The following is a 22,657-nucleotide window of genomic DNA, read 5'->3' on the forward strand; positions in this document are numbered from 1 at the left end:
GTCCTGTGCAACAAAGGGATCCTCTTGTACAGAACCGGGCCCAATTGGAGTGAGTGAGTGAGTTTTGTTTTTACGCTTCTTTCTGCAATATCACAGCGGGGGACACCAGAAATGGGTTTCACATATTGTACCCATGTGGGGAATCGAACTCCGGTCTTTGGCGTGATGAGCGAACACTTTAACCACAAGGCTACAAGGTTTAACAAACTATGATCGTTTGTTAAACAACTTTTATCCTAAGTTGAATAAAATTCTGAGATTTAAAAGTTCAACTGGCAAGGTAAAATTATGAGAATCACAGTCTTAATTTCACTTTATTTGATTTACTTTTTTGTTTAATGTGAAATTCATCTGTACGTTCAAACAGCCTATAAATGGAAGGCACTAACCTAACACCTTCACTCCCTTTGGTAACAAGAGTCATCAGAAGATGACATATCCCCCCGGCCCCCACATATTTGAAAGAACAAATCATCTGACAGTTACTTAAAGTCCAGCTTGATTTATTTTAGAATTAGTCCGAATCGTTTTCATGGAAACCGGGAAAATAAGAAATCACAAAAATCTGTAAATAGCAAAAGGCACCGCATCAAGATCTGCCTCATAGATCTGTCAAGTTCTGTTGAAAGATATTAAACGGTTTTCGAGTTGTGCTCAGGAAACGAATCCCACCCCTCCCTTTTGAAACTAAGTCCAAATCGTTTCCAGGGAAACCAAGAAAACAAAAAATCACAAAAATCTGTAAATAGCAAAATGCACCACTTTAGGTTCTGTTTGATATATCTACCAAGTTTTGCAGAAAAATACTGAACGGTTTTTGAGTTATGCTCCAGAAACGAAGCCCACCCCTCCCTTTAAGACTAACTCCAAAACGTTTCCATGGAAACCGAGAAAAATAAAAATGACAAATATCTGTAAATAGCAAAAGGCACCACCTTAGGTTCTGTCTGATATATCTACCAATTATTGTTGAAAAATATGGAACGGTTTTTGAGTTATGCTCCGGGAACAAAATGATTGCGGACGGACAGACAGACGGACAAGGTGTCGACTATATTACATGCAGGGGGATAAAAATGATAGCCATTGAATTAGTATTAGACACACTGTAGCTAAGATTCATCATATTTCATGGGCCTTCTAGAATGAACTCTATACAACTACCTAGGAGTTACCCTCTGCAGTGCCATACAAACAATCCCATCCTCGATAACCCAGTGTCTTTTATATCCATTCAGTTAGGACCAGTGGACCCTTCAGCTTCGAAGCTTTGATTCAGAACTAGCATTCTATCGTCACACTTTGGACGCGGGTTGGATTCCCCAAAAGGGTACAATGTGTGAAACCCATTTCTGGTGTTTAAACACCCCCCACCCCCCAACCCCACTGTGATATTGATTGAATATTACTAAAAGCAGCATAGAACTGAACTCACCCATCTCCATCTCATATCTATTAGCAGAGAACTTCTCCACTTCAAAGCAGTAACCTCACTGGATTGACACTTTCAGTGGGGCATCAAACAAATCTTCAGACTCAAGCTATGGGTATTAATCAGAATGGACAAATAATACTGTATTTGTTACTGTGATACTGTCCAAACAACTAATTCAATAAATAGGTTATAAGATGTCCTGATCTTCAAAAAGCTGTAATGCATCATCAGTTTTCACCAAGCCGCATCTTCAATGTATAGTTTGGCATGAAATGCATGTGGACCCGGTTTTTTGTAAATATCTCTTCATCCAATGACCCAATCGATCTCAAACTGTGCAAGTGGATGTTTTGTCAGACAACCTAATCACATTGTAAATCACCGATTTTATGCATTTGTATTAAAGAATCTGTCTATGTAACTGTCAACAAAATAAACAGCAGAACGCAGAAGGCTTGCAGAGGGAGGGAGCCAATGACCTGTAACAGCGGCAGTGTTGGGTCGTGTGATCTATTTCTAAAAAGTTCTGTTAAACGTCTGTCAGTGAGTGAGTGAGTTTAGATTTACGCTGCTTTTAGCAATATTCCAGCAATATCACGGCCGGGGACACCAGAAATGGGCTTCACATAGGGTACCCATGTGGGGAATCGAACCCGGCCTTCAGCGTGATGAGCAAACGCTTCAACCACTAGGCTACCCCACCGCCCCAAAAGTCTGCCAGGACATGGTGGCATGAGTAAATGCATAGTTAATTCATGCATTTCAAATTTTGTCTGAAATTGTCCTTGGGGATTGGTATATGGGTTTTACGCATTCCTGTTATATTGTTCGTTGATAAGTTCTATTCTTAATAAACCCCCCCATAAAAAAAAAAGTTGGAGAAAATTTGTCACAAGGGCCAAAGGGTAGATCTGACTACACATACTTCATGAGGCAAACATATGTGAAACATACCGGTATGAAAGAGGAACTAGGGAACGAATAATGCATTGAAACAAGACGTATTTCCTTCCTTTACATGTGTCCGTATTGGTGTAGTGAGTGAGTGAGTGAGTTCAGTTTTACGCAGCTTTTAACAATATTCCAGCTATATCGCGGCGGGGGACACCAGAAATGGGCTTCACACATTGTACCCATGTGGGGAATCGAACCCGGGTCTTCGGCGTGACGAGCGAACGCTTTAACCACTAGGCTACCCCTCCGCCCCCTGTATTGTTGTAACATTCTGAATAACTTTATAATTCATCCTATCCCTAACAGCTTTCAGGGATTGAGGTTGATTTGAAACAAGCACTTATGGGTAATTGAATAGCAAGTAGATTCATGTCAATTTTATAAGCGATTGTACACAAGTCACATTTAGTGTAGTAGCTCTCGAAATTCTCAATATTTTGTAAGTTGTGCAATTTTAGTTATCCTTAAACCCTGAAATACATGACATTTGTTGAAAATGTACTCCTTAACAATGAGAGCAAAGCAGTGCCTTTGAGTGAGTTTAAGTTTATGTACTCCAGCGATATCTGGGCGGTCTGTAAATAATCAAGTCTGGATCAGACAATCCAATGATCAACAGCAAGAGCATCAATCTACTGGGATACCTGACAACCAATGGTTTACTGAAGACCAATTCTAACCCAGGGGTCAGCAGTGCCAATGAGGTGATTCATTGCAAAAACAGGATGCGGCTTGACCTACATGTAGTTTGGGCATTGTTTTGAGATTAAAAACGGGAAATGAATTAAAACAAACAACGATTATCTTGTTCATAATGTTTCAGATATGCCTGTTGATTAAATATGTTGGTACAACCATTGTATTGCGGATGTGTTGTGTGAGTGAGTGAGTGAGTGTGCGAGTGAGTGGAGGGGAGCGGCATGCCCCTCATTGTATTGCGAATGTGTTGAGTGAGTGAGTGTGTGGAGGGGAGCGGCTCGCCGCTCATTGTATTGCGGATGTGTTAAGAGTGAATGAGTGGAGGGGAGTTGCACACCGCTCATTGTATTGCTGATGTGTTGAGTGAGTGAGTGAGTGGAGGGGAGTTGCACAACGCTCATTGTATTGCGGATGTTTTGAGTGAGTGAGTGGAGGGGAGCAGCACACCGCTCATTGTATTGCGGATGTGTTGAGTGAGTGAGTGAATGAGTGGAGGGGAGTTGCACACCGCTCATTGTATTGCTGATGTGTTGAGTGAGTGAGTGAGTGGAGGGGAACGGCACACTGCTCATTATATTGCGGATGTGTTGAGTGAGCGGGCCAGTGAGTGGAGGGGAGCAGCACGCCGCTCATTGTATTGGGGATGTCTTGAGTGAGTGAATGAGTGAGTGGAGGGGAGCGGCACGCCGCTCATTGTATTGCGGATGTGTTGAGTGAGTGAGTGAGTGAGTGGAGGGGAGCGGCATGCCGCTCATGGTATTGCGGATGTGTTGAGTGAGTGAATGAGTGAGTGGAGGGGAGCAGCACACCGCTCATTGTATTGTGGATGTGTTGAGTGAGTGAATGAGAGAGGGAGGGGCTGCACACCGCTCATTGTATTGCGGATGTGTTGAGTGAGTGAGTGAGTGGGAGGCGAGCGCCGCTCATTGTATTGTGGATGTGTTGAGTGAGTGAATGAGTGAGTGGAGGGGAGCGGCACGCCGCTCATTGTATTGCGGATGTGTTGAGTGAGTGAGTGAGGGAGTGGAGGGGAGTTGCACACCGCTCATTGTATTGCTGATGTGTTGAATGAGTGAGTGGAGGGGAGCGGCAGGCCGCTCATTGTATTGCGGATGTGTTGAGTGAGTGAGTGAGTGAGTGGAGGGGACCGGCAGGCCGCTCATTGTATTGCGGATGTGTTGAGTGAGTGAGTGAGTGAGTGGAGGGGAGCGGCAGGCCGCTCATTGTATTGCGGATGTGTTGAGTGAGTGAGTGGAGGGGAGTGGCATGCCGCTCATTGTATTGCGGATGTGTTAAGTGAGTGAGTGAGTGGAGGGGAGCGGCAGGCCGCTCATTGTATTGCGGATGTGTTGAGTTAGTGAGTGAGTGAGTGGAGGGGAGCGGCACGCCGCTCATTGTATTGCGGATGTGTTGAGTGAGTGAGCGGAGGGGAGCGGCACACCGCTCATTGTATTGCGGATATGTTGAGTGAGTGAGTGAGTGGAGGGGAGTTGCACGCTGCTTTTAGCAATATTCAAGCAATGTCACGGCAGGGAACACCAGAAATGGACATTGGGAATTGAACCGGTTCTTCAGCATGACAAGCCACTGCTTTATTCACAAGGCCCCCATCGCCCACTGATCCAGAGGCTGAGAAACCTTAGAAGTTGATGTAAGGAAACCTCCACCTAATTAGCGGTAACAAGAAATTCTCCAGCTTATTGCAATCCACACCCGGTTGTGTTGGCATGATACAACCAAGTTACGTAGCCTGACCACCCTAGCAAAGGGTCGCCAATATATATAATGTAGACAAGAATCACTGATGTGCTTCTACCACCAGGGTGATACGGTGTTTATTAAATAAAATACAGTATGACACATTTATGCTGGTTCATCCTCATAACTAGCAGCAATGCCACTTCTTCCTTCTGTTGCCTTGGTAACAGGTGTATCTCCAAGGTTACGTTCAAGTCCCTGCCATGTTCTTGCTCCCAGAAACTCCCCTACAACAAATACATACATACAGAGGACTACTGATGATTGATGACAATGAATATTGTTTAAAGGAGAGGAAAATAGAAACTCTGCATCAAGATCACCTCGAGTATGCTTGGGAAAAAGGATCTGAAGTTCTGATAAAAATTACTTTTTACTTCATTTTTCTTTTACATCACTTAGATTTATCACATGGGTAGAGTGTGAATACACCTTCTTGTATGCCAAATGACAAGTTCTCATGTGTTGTATTGTGCCACATATGAAAGACCTTATGAAAACGTAAAGCTCAACTGTTATGAAAACAGAAGTACATTGCCAAGTTTGTTTGTTGGTTGGTTATTTAATGCAGCTCACAGCAATTTTCAAGCTATATGTTAGCGGTCCATTAATACTAGATCTGGACCAGATAATCTAGTGACTCACATCATGAGCGTCAATCTAAATAATTAGGACACAGTGACGTGTATCAAGTGAGCTTGACCAACCTATCTTGTTAGCTGCCTCTTACGACAAGCAGTGGTTCCTGAAGATAAGTTCTTATTTGGATCTTCACACGTCACATGGCAAGTAAATCCATTGCAATTGGTTGGCATTCTTTGGAGTTTTTGTATGATAATGTTTAAAAAAATAAATAAAAATTCATAAGGTTATCAGGGGTGGAAATAACCCATTGCCCGACATCCAAGTCCAGTGTTTTTTTCTGTCGGGCAAGCAAATTTGTATATCACGCTGTACGGGTGTCCAGTTGACTTTCTAAATTTAATAATGTTGTTTATTTAAAAATTCAACAAGAAAACTGACGGTATAGTGGAAAAATGATCAGGGCAAGTGATTTTACATGTGCCACTGTACTGACGCTAGCAATTTTAAAGTTATTTCCACCCCTGGTTATGCCTGTGAGTGAACTTTTTTCCTGATTGGCTGATAACAGAGGTGTGGTTTCTATTGCCTGATTGTGCTAGACGATGTCGCTGATTTCTTATTGATGTCTACTGAGTTTATGTTACTGTTATTGATGTATGTATACACATGGAAAAAAGTATTGCAACAAATCTTATGTTTACCCCCTATACCCATTAACATTCCTATCATAATTATGTTTTTTCTGTATGATCATTTCCATCCTTTGGGTGCACACCCATTGATTTACAATATGCACATGCTACGATCACAGCTGAGCACCACCTGCAGTACCCATCATTCAGCAAAATATCTAGGGGGTTCATCATGCCGTGGTGACTCTCACATGACTCTAAACTTGACCTTGTGACAATCAGACAAACTCTGAATGGACAATGGCACATCGCTGATATCCTAGACAGGGTTGTCGTACCACATTTCAATGACCATCCTCTCAACACATGGCTAGTCATCATGGACAACAATGCTAGGCCACACTGTGCATGTGCCATCTCTGATTTCTTACATGAAGAGGTGGTAGCAACTCTAACACGGCCCGCCAGGAGTCCAGATTTCATTCCCAAAGAGCATGTGTGAGACATTATGGGTGGCAGAAAACGCCACAGAGATCCTCCAGTACAAAATGTTGATGTATTGGAACAGGCCATCCATTAAGAATGGAACGCAATACCTCAACGTGATATTCAATGTCACCATCAAGGGTACATCAGCCCATGTCCCCTTCGAGACCAGTGAACATCTTATAATGACCACAGTTTCAGCTCTACAAAATGAGTCAATATTTTGCCATGTCTGCTTACGTATATAAACTACACTTTTCATTCTTTCTGCATTTAGATTTGCCATTAAGTATTCCTTGAGGATCAATTTATCCACATAGTAGTAAACATTGAGGCTTGGATAACCTCCTTTGCTATGGTTACAGGTAACATATTCATACTATGAAAATTATGAGGTTGTATGATGTTTTTCGCCATATGCATATTTCCGAGTGAGTGAGTTTAGTTTCAGCAATATTCCAGCAATATCACAGCGGGATACCAAAAAATAGGCTTTACACCTTGTACCCACGTGGGGAATCAAACCCAGGTCTTCAGGGTGACGAGCTTTCAGGGTGACGAGTGCTCTAACCACTAGGCTATCCCACCATCCCTATATTTACAAGAGTGAGTGAGTATGGTTTTACGCCGCTCTTAGCAATATTCCAGCAATATCACGGCGGGGGACACCAGAAATGGGCTTCACACATAGTACCCATGTGGGGAATCGAACCCGGGTCTTCGGCGAGACGAGCAATTGCTTTAACCACTGAGCTACCCCACCACCCCTATATATTAACAAGAACTGATTTCAGTATTATTTAGTACTTATGCCTCCATAGTAACATCTCACAACAAAGCGTACAATGGTACATCAGTACAATGTGTGAAACCAATTTCCCTAGTACCCTGGTATATTGCTAAAAGCAGCGTAGAACCATACCCGCTTATAATACACATGATACAAGGACTGTTCTACATACCAGCTGACTGGGCCTTGACCGTGGCGACGGCCATGTTCTGGTCCCGGGATACCAGAGCTGTACTGGTTGCCAAACCTTCAGCCTCATCATGTGACCCCATCATGCGTATCTGGTTGCTGATGAGGGACACGTCGGCTACAGTTTCAGCATCCTGGTCTTCTGGAATCTCCACATATGATGTAGCACCTGTAACCATGGTGATGGATCATTTTAGAAATGTTTAAAAGGATAGGAGATGTGTTAGGTTTTTTGCAATATTACAGCTGAGGTTTGTAAATATTCAAGGTTGGACCAGAAATTCCAGTGATTGTTTTAGTAACCTTATACAGATTGCATCAGTTACTCCGAATCTGAGAAAACGGAAAAGTCATAATATTACAGAGGCAGAATACTTAAATGCTCAGTAAAGCAAAATATTCAAAACTGAATTTGATGATTTGGTGGTTCACTTGCTTCATACTGGATAAATCTCGGCCATATTTGTTTGCTTGTTGTACAATGTTATACAACAATGTGTTTTTTTAAAATAGTTCAAAATAATGTGTGCAGCAACCACATCAGTTACCACTACCAGGTGTACATGTTCCATTGAGGCCACATTTCAACCAACACATGATATACTGTATAAACTTCGGTAACTGAAAATGGCATTAACTCCAGAGGTCTTTCTCACATGGACTTGTCGGGGCGACAAGCACTCCAAATTGTCTCTTTGTTTAGCCATGTCAGTGCAATGCCTAATAATTGTCTGAATATCTTAGAAGCTGTTACTAAGGAAACAGGATGCACAAATCCTCCCAAAAATGGCTGAAGGTATCTGATATACTGCAATCCAGCATTTTGTTGATGGCGGTGGTAGTCAGTGTGAGCTAATTAGGACCAAATGACTGGCTTGTTTCAAAACATTTCTCATCGGTGCAATACATCATGTATAGAGGCAGCAGCTTTAAACTTGTAAATTGTATCATTAAAAATCAGAAAAATCAATCATATGAACTGCATAATAAACAAACATTACAATAAATTCAAAAAAGAAAAAAAAGAATAACAAACCAAACAGAACAATTCAACCAAATACATAATACAATTAAACAAACAACACTACAATCAACCACACAAGAAGGTTTAATAATTTCATAATTTTTGTCTGTGTCTGCAGTAAGGATCATACACAAAACTAACACAGTAAAGTTATATCTGTTTGAACATGTAATCAATCATAAAATTCAAAGGCAAGTATATGGACTTGTGATTCAAGAGTTACCTCCCTTCCCCAGACATTTTCACAATGGCCACCATGCCATCAATCGAACACTCACCTGGTAGAATTTCTTGAAAGTCTGTGATGTAGTCCCCAGTCCATTCCCTATCACTGTTTAGAGCTATTTCCACCTCAAATGGTGTCACAACTGGTTTATAAAACTCAGATGATTCAATCAAGGTGTTCTCTGGACACGACACCAGCACAAAAACATCGATCTCCATAAAATTTGCAAGTTTGGCAACATTCAGCTTTCCAACTACAAATGTGTAGCTTTTCTTACCAGCAATCTTAATAAGCTTTTTCAACCTACTGATAACCTCCAAGTAATTGGCAACTCCTAATGTCCCCGCAACAATCCCTACAATACTAGCATCCTTGATTCGCTCAATCATGTAGTATCGCTTCATCAAAGCCTTGTTTACATTCAGGGTCTCTCGTCTCCCGATACAGGACTCTGGGTCATATGTATAGAAGGCACACTTGTTAAAGTTCATCATGAGATTAGTCAAAGCAAGGCTTTCCCCACCAAGGTAGAAGACACTGTAGCTGTCTATGGTTTCAGAATCACCAAGCTGAAGAGTTCGGTTGCACCTGGTGAAGACTGATGCCCTTGACTTGTCTTGGGTCGAACCAGATTCAGAATTAGGGGTCAGGAGCCTTGATAACACTAAAGACTTGTGTGACTTCTGTAGTTCATTGAAGATATCATCTACAAGTAACAATGTATTTATTTCTTACATTATTGCAAAATATGTGTCTGAAAAACACATTATTTTCCATTTATCTTCCATTAGAAGGGTATGGGCTTTATGCGGCACAGATTCAGAGTTAAATACCCTTAACCAATCAATATCTGGACATTATTTACTTGTCTAAGACTGCATGGTCTTCAATAGGTGACAACCGAGTCTCTGTAAATGTCTGATAGGCATTTACAAGTTGGAAGAAAACATGAAAGTTTTAAGCATAGTAAGTTCTTTTTGGGGATGTAAGGCCCTTTTCAGTTGCTTAAATTTTGGTAGGGGCGATGATAAAATTATGACAAGACAAAGTATGCATTTCTTTGACAAATGTTTTTCGAACAGGCAGTGATAAAAGATGTCAAATACATTATAATTTTCAATTATATTTTCCATTTTCTCAGTATACTGTTTCAGAGGATCCATGAAACAAAATAACCGGAAAAAGGCCTGACAAATGTTTAATGGTTCTGATGTCAGTCTACATGTTTTATATAGGTGTTGTGATCAGTTGTGCCTCAGCCAGTACACTAACAATATCCAGTAAAGTATACTTACCCACAATGTATGCATAGTATGTGTCATACAGGAAAACTACTTTGCTCTCCTGATCAGGAAACAACTCCTGGAACTTGACAACACAATCTGATTGGTCAACTGGCCTCTGTCCAAAGATGAACAAAACTGGCAAACGCTTGGTTGGACTTAGACATGAGCGTCCAAAATGGATTATACAGTCAGCAGCATTGTGTTGGGCGGCAATCTCATCCACGCAACAACTGTGGAACAAAACAATTTATTAAAATTATTCCCTTACCAACCCGCATCTATAGTTGGTTGGTTTGTTGTTTAACGCCACACTCAGCAATATTCCAGCCATATGGATGTAGTGCTGTAACAATGCATCTAACTATCGATGGATTGCAATTGTTAAGGCTCCGATAGCAATAAATCGATGGTAGAAACAAAAAACTATCGATGCATCGATAGTATGTGTGACTATTGATAGTATAGTAATTGGCTTACGTTGATAAATGCGCAGCGTAAAATACAGGAAGTACCAAATTTGTTCACTTTGATTTAGAGTTATGCGCCCCTGTTATCTCTTAAATACGACAAGCGACTCTGAGTTTGAAAATGTGAATAACAATAAGTTTATGTTTACTGTTTACTTGACCTGGGTTTCAAGATTCTTGTCCGTTATTAAAAGAGACTGAAACTACTTCAGCTTGTTTAGAAAGATCAACATTACAAAGATCAAGCAAGGAGAGTCAACAGTAGGAAGCTTAGATAGCAGTTTAACAGATGAGTTTTGATAGGAGACTTGAACTGTTCCAGTGACTGGGATTGCTTCAGATGGACTGGTAGAGTGTTCCATTTTATGGGAGTTGTAACACTGAAAGATCTGTGTCAAAACGATATCAATTTCCAGGCAGGGATATTTACCCTCATACATCCCTCTTAAGGCCCGCGTATATGTGCTTTTAGCAATATTCCAGCAATATCATGGCAAAGGACACCAGAAATGGGCTTCACACATTGAACCCATGTGGGGAATCGAACCCAGGTCTTCAGCTTCAAAAGCGAACGCTTTAACCACTAGGCTATCCCACCATCCCCCCATACAGGTATGGAGGAGATAGGCCATGAATACACTGGTATGCCATGGGAAGGACTTATTAATCCACTCTTGCAGTTACTGAAAGCCAGAAGAGCACCTGTAACACTGGTGTCATAAGAAAGAGTGTTTGAGTTCTTGTCATAGGTCTCACTGATTTCCATTGATATTGCTGGAATATTTCTGAAAGGGCGTAAAACCCAACTCACTAATACAATTATGTCCTGTTAGTGACATCAGAATAGAAGCAGGAAAGCTTATCAGTATATATTTTACTGCATCAGGAATGATTAGATAACATAAACACAGTTCTAAGAAGAATATTTTGAGTAAATAACACAGAGTAAAGGGTATGGTTTAATCATGTTAGCATTCTTGTCGGTAATGGATCATAAAGAAAACTAAACATGTACCTTCCATACGATGTATCACCCAGGATGAACAGTTTGGCAGCTGTAGAATTCTCTAGTTCCTGTACAATCCTTGCTGAGTCACAGAGAAGATTATCTGGAAGCTGAATTGCTACCTGCAAATAAAGAGAACTGACTGGATGACATAAAGACACAATAAACCAGATCTTTCTGGGTTATATATCATTAACATCATTATATATCTCATAATCAGATTTACGCCCTAAAGTCTGAATATCCCAATGTTTACATACTGCAGATGCTGGAAGGCTACTTTCCCATACAGTGAACATGGTCAACACTGAATAGAATAAGCTCTAGCGTTAACATTCATATCATAATAGTATAGTTGTTTTACTTGAGTTGTTCACACTTTTCAGTTTCATACATATCATGTATGATTATAATGTTTAGATAAATATTATACAACATTGTTTTAACATATACCACAACCTTCATTGACATAAGAATATTTAATTGAATAGAAAACTTCAGGTATATATGATGTCACTTTTTGTCAGATGACATTTTCAGTGCATAAATGGTGTATTTTTCTAGGAGAACATAATATGCAGGGAAAGAGTTCCTTCCGTTCCCCCAACCCTAAGCCTAACTCTAAACCTAACCCTAAACCTAACACAAAACCTAACCCTAACTTAAAGTTTGGACTTTTAGTCATTTTTGTGAGTTCTCTAGTTATTGTTGTGTTAAGTTTTGTTAATGATTTTAGTATATGTTAATTTATAAACATTATTTGGGATGGGGGAACAGGAGGAACTCTTACCATATGGAGATAGATATTACCATGAAAAACAAGTGCATGTATAATTACCCTTGAGAAATTGCCAGATTTTATCCATTCAGTACATCTCTGAATTTCATACACTCTACTGACATCATCATTCTTTACATCTGTCTGAACATCAACATCTGTCTTCCGATTCACAACATCAGGTGAGAAAAATGCTGATGTCATCTTCAGTCTTCAATCTTGAAAATAAAAATTAATGTAAGCACGTCCTTGAATAATATCTAAATGATTAAGCTGATGACAACAATGAGGATTTTGACAAGGTACTATGCTGGTGTGTAAAAGCTCAACTCTAATAACTTAACACTAATTTGTCTGCGAGGTCAATTTGATGACATATTACTCTACAAGAGATACATGCTTAATGGTAAGGAAACTCGAAAAGACAGTTTCGCCTTTTAAAGTAAAAAAATAAACAGTCTAGCACTTATCATAATTTGTGGGCACATGGGCGTTCTGTAAGACAAGAGCACATAGTGAACCTAAATGAATGTAGAGAATAGTATCCAGGCTGCTGCAGTAAATGTACAAACTCAAAAGCATAAACATTGAAGAAGATGAAACTAAAATATCCAATAATCAGGATCTTCTCATAGGCTGATCACTGGCAGTCTTTGTATATTTACTTTAAAATGCATAGTCTCAATAGACTACATGTAAACATGGATTAACGTGAAAAAGGTTTCTGATGTTACTTCTGTCATCAGCTGGTTAAGGGAATGAGAAGTTGAATCAACAGATTTATCTCCCTTCCTCTACATGTAACAACAACGATTTTCTAATCGCGAGAAATACCTTTACAAACTTGTCAGAGTTATCAATCCTTACACATATCTTGGGTATGTGTTCGTTTCTTACAACCCTTAATTTAGACTTTCAAATTCGCTTTGTACACAAATACTGGAAAGAAATGTGTTCATCATGTGCGTCAAAAATGTCCATGGGCGCAGCCATATTTGTTTTCAATTTTGCATTGTGGGAAAGGGCGCATGCGTAGAAAAGGTTAAACGGATTTGAGCGCCATTTACGACTTTATTGACAGTAACAACCAAAAACATTTGAATTTGATGTTGTAATCAACAGTAAAACAAAATGCACATTTTGTCAATGGTCGTCGATGGCTTCAAGTCATACGCCCAACGAACGGAAATAAATGGATTTGATCCATTATTCAACGCTATTACAGGTTTGAATGGAAGTGGAAAGTCAAACATCCTCGATGCTATTTGTTTTCTACTCGGCATAACCAACCTTTCGCACGTAAGTGATTTTCTTCACATGTTAAGTAGATCAGATGAAACATAACTTTGTCAATGATCATCAGGTGTGATCACATTTATTCGACCCTGACTGATAAAGTCTTGACCTGGTTTGTGATGAGTTTTGTTATGTCAGTCACTGTCAGCAACAGAATTTGTCATAGGGCTGATCGTTAGATTGAGTCACAGATTCATTATTATAATGAAAACGATTCTGTTTCTGTCAATGTATGGTACATGTAAATATGATCGGTGATTGCAATGAACATGCCATGGTGGGACAATCAACACATAGTATTCATTGTAACTGGTATGAACTGCATCACTTCATGCATTCCTCACACAATAAATATGAAAGCAATAGTGTTGCAAGAGACATCTGACACAGCTCAGTGACTTTACCCACAGTGAATTCATACAACAGACGAAAAGAAGCTGATTCATACCCATTTCCTACTTCTATGTTTCTGAATGTGCATCATAGTCATTATTGTATGTAATGGAGCTAATTTGATAGGGTGCCAGTCAAATCGCCCCAGCTACAAAACGCCCCAGCCAATTTGGTCCAAATGCCCCAGATTTTTGGTCAAACTATGCATTTATGGCCAATAAACATTTTATACAACCATTTCATTTTATTCTTGTAATTCTTTACAAAAGCATTAATAACATGCAAATACATGGTATTATAGTGTTGTTTATACATGAATTATACTTTTGCTGTTATCAGTTTACTAATAGAAAATCTATCAGAAATATTACTATATAATATTATACGAAGTATATAATATGGAAGTTGACAAAAACTATGCATTTATGGCATATATTTAATCATTTTAAATACACTGGGGCATTTTGACTACCCCCCTGGGGCGATTTGACCAAAAATCTGGGGCATTTTGACCAAATTGGCTTGGTCGTTTTGTAGCTTGGGCGAGCTGACATGCGCCAATTTGATAAACCGCACAAAATTATTACAATGAAATATATGCTACTGTTATCAACGCAACGATATTGACTATCACAATGCACTATATTTAATTTTCTTTTTGACATGTTTCAGGTACGTGCTGGCAACTTACAAGATTTGGTGTACAAAAGTGGTCAAGCTGGTGTCATCAAGGCAACTGTCAGCATAACATTTGACAACAACGACAAGAAACAGAGCCCTTTGGGATATGAACAGTATGACGAGATCACAGTCACACGACAGGTAGCATCATTTCTGTCAGTTATTAGGGGTGAAACGGTATACCGCAGTATTTAATAGTAGAACCACAGTATTTTGCCTTCGGTTCGGTATACCGTAATGCAATCCAAAACTTCGTGTTTTCGGTTTTCGTACCGTCATTTTATTAATCATTTTTAACCTTTTCTAAAATGTTTAGAAATTGAATCATTTGGTCAAAATCTATGTATTTCTTTGCTTGACGGCCGCTATTTTCCTCGAAGTAAGTTCGAGATCGCCTCAAGTCATCTACTTACAAAGTCAATAAGACAGCAACTGCAGATACCAAATCAATAGCTGAGTTCTGTTTCTGTTTCAGTTATTTCTAATCAGACGAACAGCAAATATAACAAAATAACAAAGATTATGATTATTTGTTTCCCATGTTATTAAACAATGTAAGGTTTGCCTCTTGTTGTCAGTTTTCTGCATTATGATAATGTCTCGTATACCGAACTGAAACGGAACGAACCAAACCGGACCGAACCGAACCGAAGGCCTTGTACCGCAATACGTACTCTACCGTCGTAAGAGCATATCGTTTCACCCCTATCAGTTATTGTGGTTATTGTAACTTACTTAAACCTGTAACAATGTAAGCATACTAAGTGTAAACAGTAGTGCTGGAACCATTGATCAAAAGATCGATCCTGCTTGTGTCGGCAATAATCTATCGGGTCTGTGTATAGCATTGCATTGTTCACATTATTTCTTTATTGATTTGTTGTAATTGTATGTTGTTCCTACTATTAGGATAAATTTATTTGGAATATTATGGTGATAGTATTGATACTCATCATAATACTGACCATTTTGATACTGATATTGCCAAGTACATGCAGTCGGTGTGCCAAATAGATTCAAAATTTTGCTAGCCAGTCAGGCTAGCTATGCCTGAAAGTTACTAGCCCAGAAAATAATTTACCAGCCCAAAATTAAATGTGGAAACTAAGCAAAGATTACAAAATAGATGAGAATAAGATATTGTCGGCATGACACAGGTTTAATCAATAAGCTGCACATATGATGAACATTTTGAACTAGCCAGTCGGGCCAGTGACTGTGGAGATTTAGGGGCCCGATTGGACTTTACCAGCCACGGGCTAGCCTGCCAGTGGCTATTTCGTAGGGCTGGATATTGCCGATTCTCATATTGCGATATATTGCAATAATTAAGAGATATTGCAATATATAGTATGACCAGAAATTATTGAGAAGTTTAGGAATATGTTTAATTGGATTTCTAGTATAAACAACCTTGACCAGCTATCAAGTGCTTGGTTTCATTCAAGAGAGACAACTCCGTTAATCCTTTTTCATTAGTTTGTGAAGAGTTATTCCCCTTCGTTTACTTGCTAGCAGACGACATTTTCAGTGATCCTCAGTATGGATGATTTAGTGAAGAGGAAGTTGATTTTAGAGTATTAAAACAAGGACATCAGATCAGCTAAAGTGTTTTCAAGTAGAACAGGCATCCCTTTGTCCACTGTTTATCATGTTTTGAAAAATATTGCAAATGGATATGGCATTGAGCACCAGGGAGGCGCAGGTAGGCCCAGAAAATTGACTGTCGGTGACAGGAGGCGGCTTGGTATTCTTGTTTCTAAAAACAAACAAAGGAGTTTAGAAAACTTAAGGCTGGATATGATTGATAGAGGAACTGTGGCTATCTGTAAGGAGACAATTAGAACTGAGCTGCATGCAATGGGTTGGTAGATAAGTCGAGGAATTCCATCACCAATCATGAAACCTGAACAAAAGGAGCGAAGGTTGAACTGGTGCTTACAGCATAGAAATTTTAACTGGGACAATGTGATTTTCTCAGATGAAAGTTCTGTGTGGCTGTTTCCTAATACACTGAAATTCTGGACCAAACAGACTGAAAAACCTTTGTATCAGTGCCCAAAGTACAGTCCGAAATTTAACTTGTGGGGTGGCATATCTGTGTTAGGGGCAACGCCCCTCTGTGTATTTGAAGGGAATATGAACAGTGACCGGTACACGGATATTCTCGAGGGACATTTACTTCCATCTGCTCACATGTTCTATGGAAATTTTTTTGATTTTCCAGCAGGACAACGACCCAAAACATCGTTCAAAGCATTCACAGGCCTGGTTTCGGACCCAAAATTTGACATTATTAGATTGGCAAAGCTATAACCCTGACCTCAATCCAATAGAAAATGTTTGGGGACTTATGAAGGAAAGTGTCAATAACAGTGGTCCGATATTGGGACAGCATGGTCCACGACTTTCTAACTTCTTTGATCAGTAGTATGCCCTTCCGCATTGAAGCCTGCATTGCTGCCCATAGTGACTTGACAAAATACTAACTGTTCACCTGTCTTTGAATCTGGAGTTATGTTCTGCTAATATTCACATTTAATACGTGAGTAATGAGTGAAAAACATATAAATAATTACAATCTTAAATTCTCAATAATTTCTGGTTGTACTGTATATTGTGATATATTGAATGGAGGGTTTCTGCACAAGTGCGAACATCATAAATTCATAATAGCTCTGTGTGTGTGCCACATTATGTTCTTAGTTGCTGTTACACCATACTTTCAGGCTCCCAGTCCTCATTGTGCATGGCTGTATGCCAATGGTTTACAGATAAATAAAATGATATAGAAACTTAATGTGGCATGTTTAATTGAGGTATTGCAACAAAGGTTTGAGAACATAATGATAAAGTATTGTAATAGTATAAAATATGTTTCATGGTCAGTGATTATAAGGGGGTTCACCCATTTTGTTCTGGTGTGTGTGTGTGTGTGTGTGTGTGTGTGTTTCAGCAGTTTTGTACACATGTTTTAGGGTGGGTGTTCAGCAAGTTTATACATAACACTATGTTTAAAATTACGCTAAGAAATTATGGGAAGGGAGGGGGTCATTAATTTTGTACATGACATGCAGGGGTTGGGAGGAGGGGGGTCATTGATTTTGTACATGACATGCAGGGTGGGGAAGGGAGGGTGTTCACTTATTTTGTACATAAATTTTATGGGGGTCGTTCACATTGTACATGCTTCTCCATAAAAATCATCATAAATTATGAGCTGTCCCTTAACACAGTGGGGTCTCATACAGTGCAAACCGGATATAGTGTGCTGTACGTTCATGCTTTGGTTGATAGAAATGTTGTCACAGGCTCATTTTTTCTAGTTTTTTGGTTACTGTGAGTATAGTTCAAGTACTAAAGTGAGCGAAACACTTCTTCTTACTCTTTTAAACTATAATTCACTGCTAATTTGAATAACGACCCTCTAAATTCTTTCAAATATCAAAAGCACATCGCCGATTTTGCTCCTTCGCAGAAAACATCGGAAATAAAGTCACAATATACCTTAATTTTGCAGTTTCTTGGTATAATTTGACAACATATGAAATATGTGATAAATAACCTTTCAAATTGTGTGAAATATTCCTAACATAGAGTATTCGTTTCTTTACACGAGAGTTAAACGTTACCCGCCTATGCATCATCACCGTACAAGTTGATACCCGCTAATACAGTTGGTTGGTAGCGCTTTCAAAACAAATCACTGTACGGTTTCTAGTTAGTTCACGTTATCATTTCTAAATAATTGAAGTTCCTAATTATATATTTTGCATCATTTTCTCTTACTTCTAAATTCAACACAGGTCGACTAAATGAACACTTCAGTTTGCTATTATTCTGATTTTCGGACAAATTCTTTCAACATTATTAGTGACCACTGTATTATCAATCACCCATCCAGTGAATTAAAATACAAATTCTAATATCTTATCTTAAGTTTGTTTTCTTCAAACCCAAAATTTCAAACTGAAATATTCAGCCCCCTTAAGAAAAAGTCTAAATGTGATATAAAGGAGGGTGTGTTTGGCATGAATGAGTTAACAGAGGAACTAGATAGGAATACAAAAACATTTTCCACACATGAAGCTAGCACTCGGACCTTGTCAACAATTGTTATTCCTGCATGTGGGAGTTTTGATGGAGGTTCTGTGAAAGAAATGATAGAGTTGCTTCCACTAGTCTAAAATAACTTAAAGGATGTCGGGCATGATTATCTGTTTCAATTGGTTGCTTCAAATTCATTTCCCTTGGCCAATATTGCGTTCATGCTGTTTTCTGAAGTGGTATTCACTCCACAACACGGTGCTGATGAGATACAGTGAGGTTACAAAGTGATTTTGGAGAATTGGGCTGAAAAACACCGGCATAGTGACAGAGGGAAAAGTGCCTAGTGGTGTGTATGTTCCTAATGATTCCAAAATAAACTTTGCAGTTCCTGATTCTGTTCTGGGACAGAATGAAAGGTCCTTTTGAAGACAACCAACTTGTACCTTCTTGCAAATGCAGAACAGGATTGCTAAAACTGACCCAAAACAGGTTAACACTTACAAAATGTGTGTTAGTGGAAAGAAAACCAATGTCTGTACGGGTGGAAACTAAGGGGACGTTGATTTATGTGGGGTTTAGGAGCATCCAACTCTCATTGGAAAATGTTAAGTATCACACGAAGCTCGCATTTTGGAAAGTTGTGAAGAACTTTTTAACTGTTTGGAATTTCGTGAATTAGACCAGGTGACCGAATGTTTTTAGACGAACAAAAAAGAGTAGTTCAAGTCATTGGGTCATGACGCCGAAGACCCGGGTTTGAATCCCCACATGGGTACAATGAGTGAAGCCCATTTCTGGTGTCCCCCGTCCCCCGCCGTGATATTGCTGGAATATTGCTAAAAGCGGCGTAAAACCAAACTCAGTCAGTCAGTCGTTGGGTCATGATGTCAATAAGATTTGCAGTGGTCACGTTAGACAGTTGAGACAACTCAGACTTGGAGAAACTCTTGCATATGACAAATTTCTGAAAGCTGTACTTTGTGATTGGAGACATTCCAAATATGCTTTCGTAATAAGTTCTCTCAAAACAAGATATACCAGTACAATATACCGTATGAGTCATTCTCAAAATTCGTGCATATTTCATTTAATCAAAAATTGTAAATTTGTTTTCTTGTTTTACCTTGAAATGTTTTGGATTACGTTCATAGTTTTCTGAATATACAAAACATAAATTATGCAAGCTTAACGACATTTCATTTTTCATATTTTACCCTTTTTATTTGAAATTTCACGAAATTGCGTCACTACCGTAATGAAATTTGTAACGTCATTTTGAAAGGAAAAAATTCCAAAGATGATATTCCTTTAATGTACATATATATTAAAATATCTACCTTTACAATATAACATGGCTAATGAGTTTTGAAATTTTATATTTATTGCTTAAAAGGGGGCCAACAAGCCATAACAATTCCTTTCTTTTCTGATTTGCAAATAAGAAGTAATATGTAGCAAAAAATTCAAATTGAGAATATGAATTATATTATGCTTATTTGAAGCTTAACTACCAAACATAATTGTACTACAAATTCCAGACATAAACAGGTAAATCAGTTTTAATTAAATAAGGGAAATTATAATGTTATGGCATGGACATTGGCATTAATTGTTACAGTAGTGACACAATAACGGTAGTGATATTTTTATTAATAGCCAGTTTTATATGTTTACTTTATAAGATAATTTAATGAAATTTGTCAGTCTGATATTTCAGACTGTTTGAAGAATATGTAATAGGCAAAAGATTTACTTATGGATGTCACTGTCATGTAAAAAAACCCAGCTAATGACTGCATGTTACGGCAGTGACATTGTGATGGTATATAATGTCACAACCGTAACAGCCCTATCACAGCCGTGTTCTTCTTTGTCACAGCCGTTACACTACCCTGTCCCTACTGTAACAACAAATTTATACTTATATGCTTATTGATTTTATTCATTTGATACAAAAGTTTTGTGTTAAATAAGATTCCAAAACATTTCATATCTTTGAATTTAAAATATAGATACAAACAACATTAAATAGAAAAATGTCACAGCCGTCACAAAATCTGTCCTTACCGTAACAAATGCATGATAACAGCAGTGACCGTAACGGTAGTGACAGCCACTAACAATATCAGCTTTAAAACAATAACTGGCCCCCAAAGTTTACTGAGCACATGGTTTCAAATGATTTCCCCTACTGTCTAAGGTACTTGGCATTGTTTGGCTTCACAAAATTTACTGGTTTTAGCGGTAACCACCGTAACGGTTAGGACATGCAAAAATCTCAGATATCATTTTGTACACACGGTTTTTGCGATAAAATTGAGAAAAATCATATATTTTTTTGTGTCAGTGTTTGACAGCTATGTTTCCTCACTGCCATTGCTTGAAGTAGAATTAGAAGACAGTACAGGAGTAATCATTATTGCAATTTGGGGGATGCTACAGTAGTGACATCAAACCTTGTGACAAAGTTTGAACTTTTTTACAAAATGATTTTCCATACAGAACAGGCCAAACCACACCAAGCATGTAGCTGTAACATTATTAATTATGATATGTTAAAGATTTCTTTTGAAAAACATGAAAAGACAAAACATCAAATTGCACATTGACCACTGGAGTTGTGACACTTGAAAATTGAGTAAAATTGGGGGTTTAAAATAAATATAAAAACATTTTATTCCCAATTTTGTTTCTGTATAGTGTAGAATAAACTGAGATAAATTGGTTACCATAAAAAATTATTGATTTTGACTTAAGTTTGTCAGGTACAAACATATAGCATAAATATGCACAAATTTTGAGAATGACTCATATACATTTGAGCGTGTCAAAATATATCAATAAAGTGTACCTTTGAATAAGCTCTCAGTCAGGACGTTGCGCTATATTCCATACAGAGAAACAAACAGTTCGGCTATAATCCAGTACAGTGATGCTGCATTGTTGCCAGTGAATTCATTGATATCGCCATAACTAAACAACTTTGAAACATGAAAATTCACACATACATTGATAGAATACTCTTTAGGCTAACATGATGGTATATGTGAGTAAAAGCCAAAGTGCACCAGTTTGTCGAATATAGGCCCGATGCGCAAGAGGTGAACAAAATTGTGTTTTCATTAAAGAACCACTAAACTTTGTTTTTGTTACTCTTTTAACCATTACATATGAAAGATTTGTGGTTAGTCTTATGCGGAACACCAAATTTATTCTTTAAAAACTTGTGGTTAATTAATACCGGCGCATTAAAAGTCGCCAAAAGTAAGCCTGCTTCCCTCTCGCCCCGCCAACGAAACCACAGACAGGTTACGTAACTCTGTCGCCAGAGCACTGCAGTGACGCCATATGAGGAACGATTTTCAGTTAGTTGTATAGAAAGTGTGTAGCACTTCTCATCATTTTGATGATTTCTCGACATGAACGACGACATGCCGAATCGTTGCTTTGTCGCCAATTGCTCCTAGGGGTCGGGTGATGGTGTCACCATGCACAGATTTCCACAGGACCCCGCAGTTCGTGGCTAAATGGGTTATGTTTGTGAGTGCGGCTTGAAGCGCCAGGGAAGCCTGAAACCATATCTTACTTGTGTTCAGATCGGCTTCACGGAAGTTAAAGAATCAAAACTACTTACTAGTTATAGTAAAATATGTATATGATTGATGACCATAAAGATTTTCCATAACACAACTTGTAACATAACGATTTCTTCCTCGGAAGTGAGGTTGTGGTCGCGAAGTAACAATAATATTGTAAGTAGTATTATATTGACACTCACCTCGCAGCTGCCAGGAGAGAAATTGTTATGTTATAAGCTATGTCATGCAAAATCCTATTGGCCATCAATAAAATACATATTTTACTACCAGTAGAAAGTAGTTTTGATTTGTAAATCAGTGAAAACAAACCTAAATAGCATTTA

General features: G+C 38.7%; 2 protein-coding genes across 3 annotated transcripts in view; one reads left to right on the plus strand and one right to left on the minus strand.

Moving 5' to 3' along the window:
• Positions 1-4,893: 4,893 nt before the first annotated feature.
• LOC124275431 (2-(3-amino-3-carboxypropyl)histidine synthase subunit 2-like) lies at positions 4,894-13,324 on the minus strand. 2 transcript variants are annotated; one of them, XM_046710998.1, is made up of 7 exons: positions 13,150-13,324; positions 12,376-12,533; positions 11,547-11,659; positions 10,074-10,294; positions 8,831-9,484; positions 7,512-7,697; positions 4,894-5,073 (listed from the first exon to the last, which is right to left on the minus strand). In XM_046710998.1, the coding sequence occupies exons 2-7, from the start codon at positions 12,517-12,519 to the stop codon at positions 4,952-4,954; spliced, it is 1,440 nt and encodes a 479-aa protein (XP_046566954.1). In that variant the 5' UTR covers positions 12,520-12,533; positions 13,150-13,324; the 3' UTR covers positions 4,894-4,951. The 2 variants fall into 2 exon arrangements, with proteins under 2 accessions (XP_046566954.1, XP_046566955.1); XM_046710999.1 differs by having other exon boundaries at positions 13,183-13,323.
• Positions 13,325-13,361: 37 nt separating this feature from the next.
• Positions 13,362-22,657, plus strand: part of LOC124275367 (structural maintenance of chromosomes protein 2-like) — a 39,874-nt gene continuing 30,578 nt past the window's right edge. Inside the window, 2 exon segments of the mRNA XM_046710887.1 lie at positions 13,362-13,614; positions 14,677-14,840. Coding sequence (XP_046566843.1) covers positions 13,447-13,614; positions 14,677-14,840 — 332 coding nt within the window. The 5' untranslated portion in view covers positions 13,362-13,446.

Source organism: Haliotis rubra, unplaced genomic scaffold (genome assembly GCF_003918875.1).
Source record: "Haliotis rubra isolate DU_JTF1 unplaced genomic scaffold, ASM391887v1 Scf2, whole genome shotgun sequence".
Classification (NCBI taxonomy): domain Eukaryota; kingdom Metazoa; phylum Mollusca; class Gastropoda; order Lepetellida; family Haliotidae; genus Haliotis; species Haliotis rubra.

Bases quoted from the DNA above. Each gene is read 5' to 3' on its own strand.
- LOC124275431 (XM_046710998.1), bottom strand. From the start codon at position 12,519: ATGACATCAGCATTTTTCTCACCTGATGTTGTGAATCGGAAGACAGAT. The intron at 11,660-12,375 runs GTAATTATACAT...CTTTATTTGCAG, and splicing joins AATCTGGCAATTTCTCAAGG to GTAGCAATTCAGCTTCCAGA. The intron at 5,074-7,511 runs GTATGTAGAACA...TATTTGTTGTAG, and splicing joins GGTCAAGGCCCAGTCAGCTG to GGGAGTTTCTGGGAGCAAGA.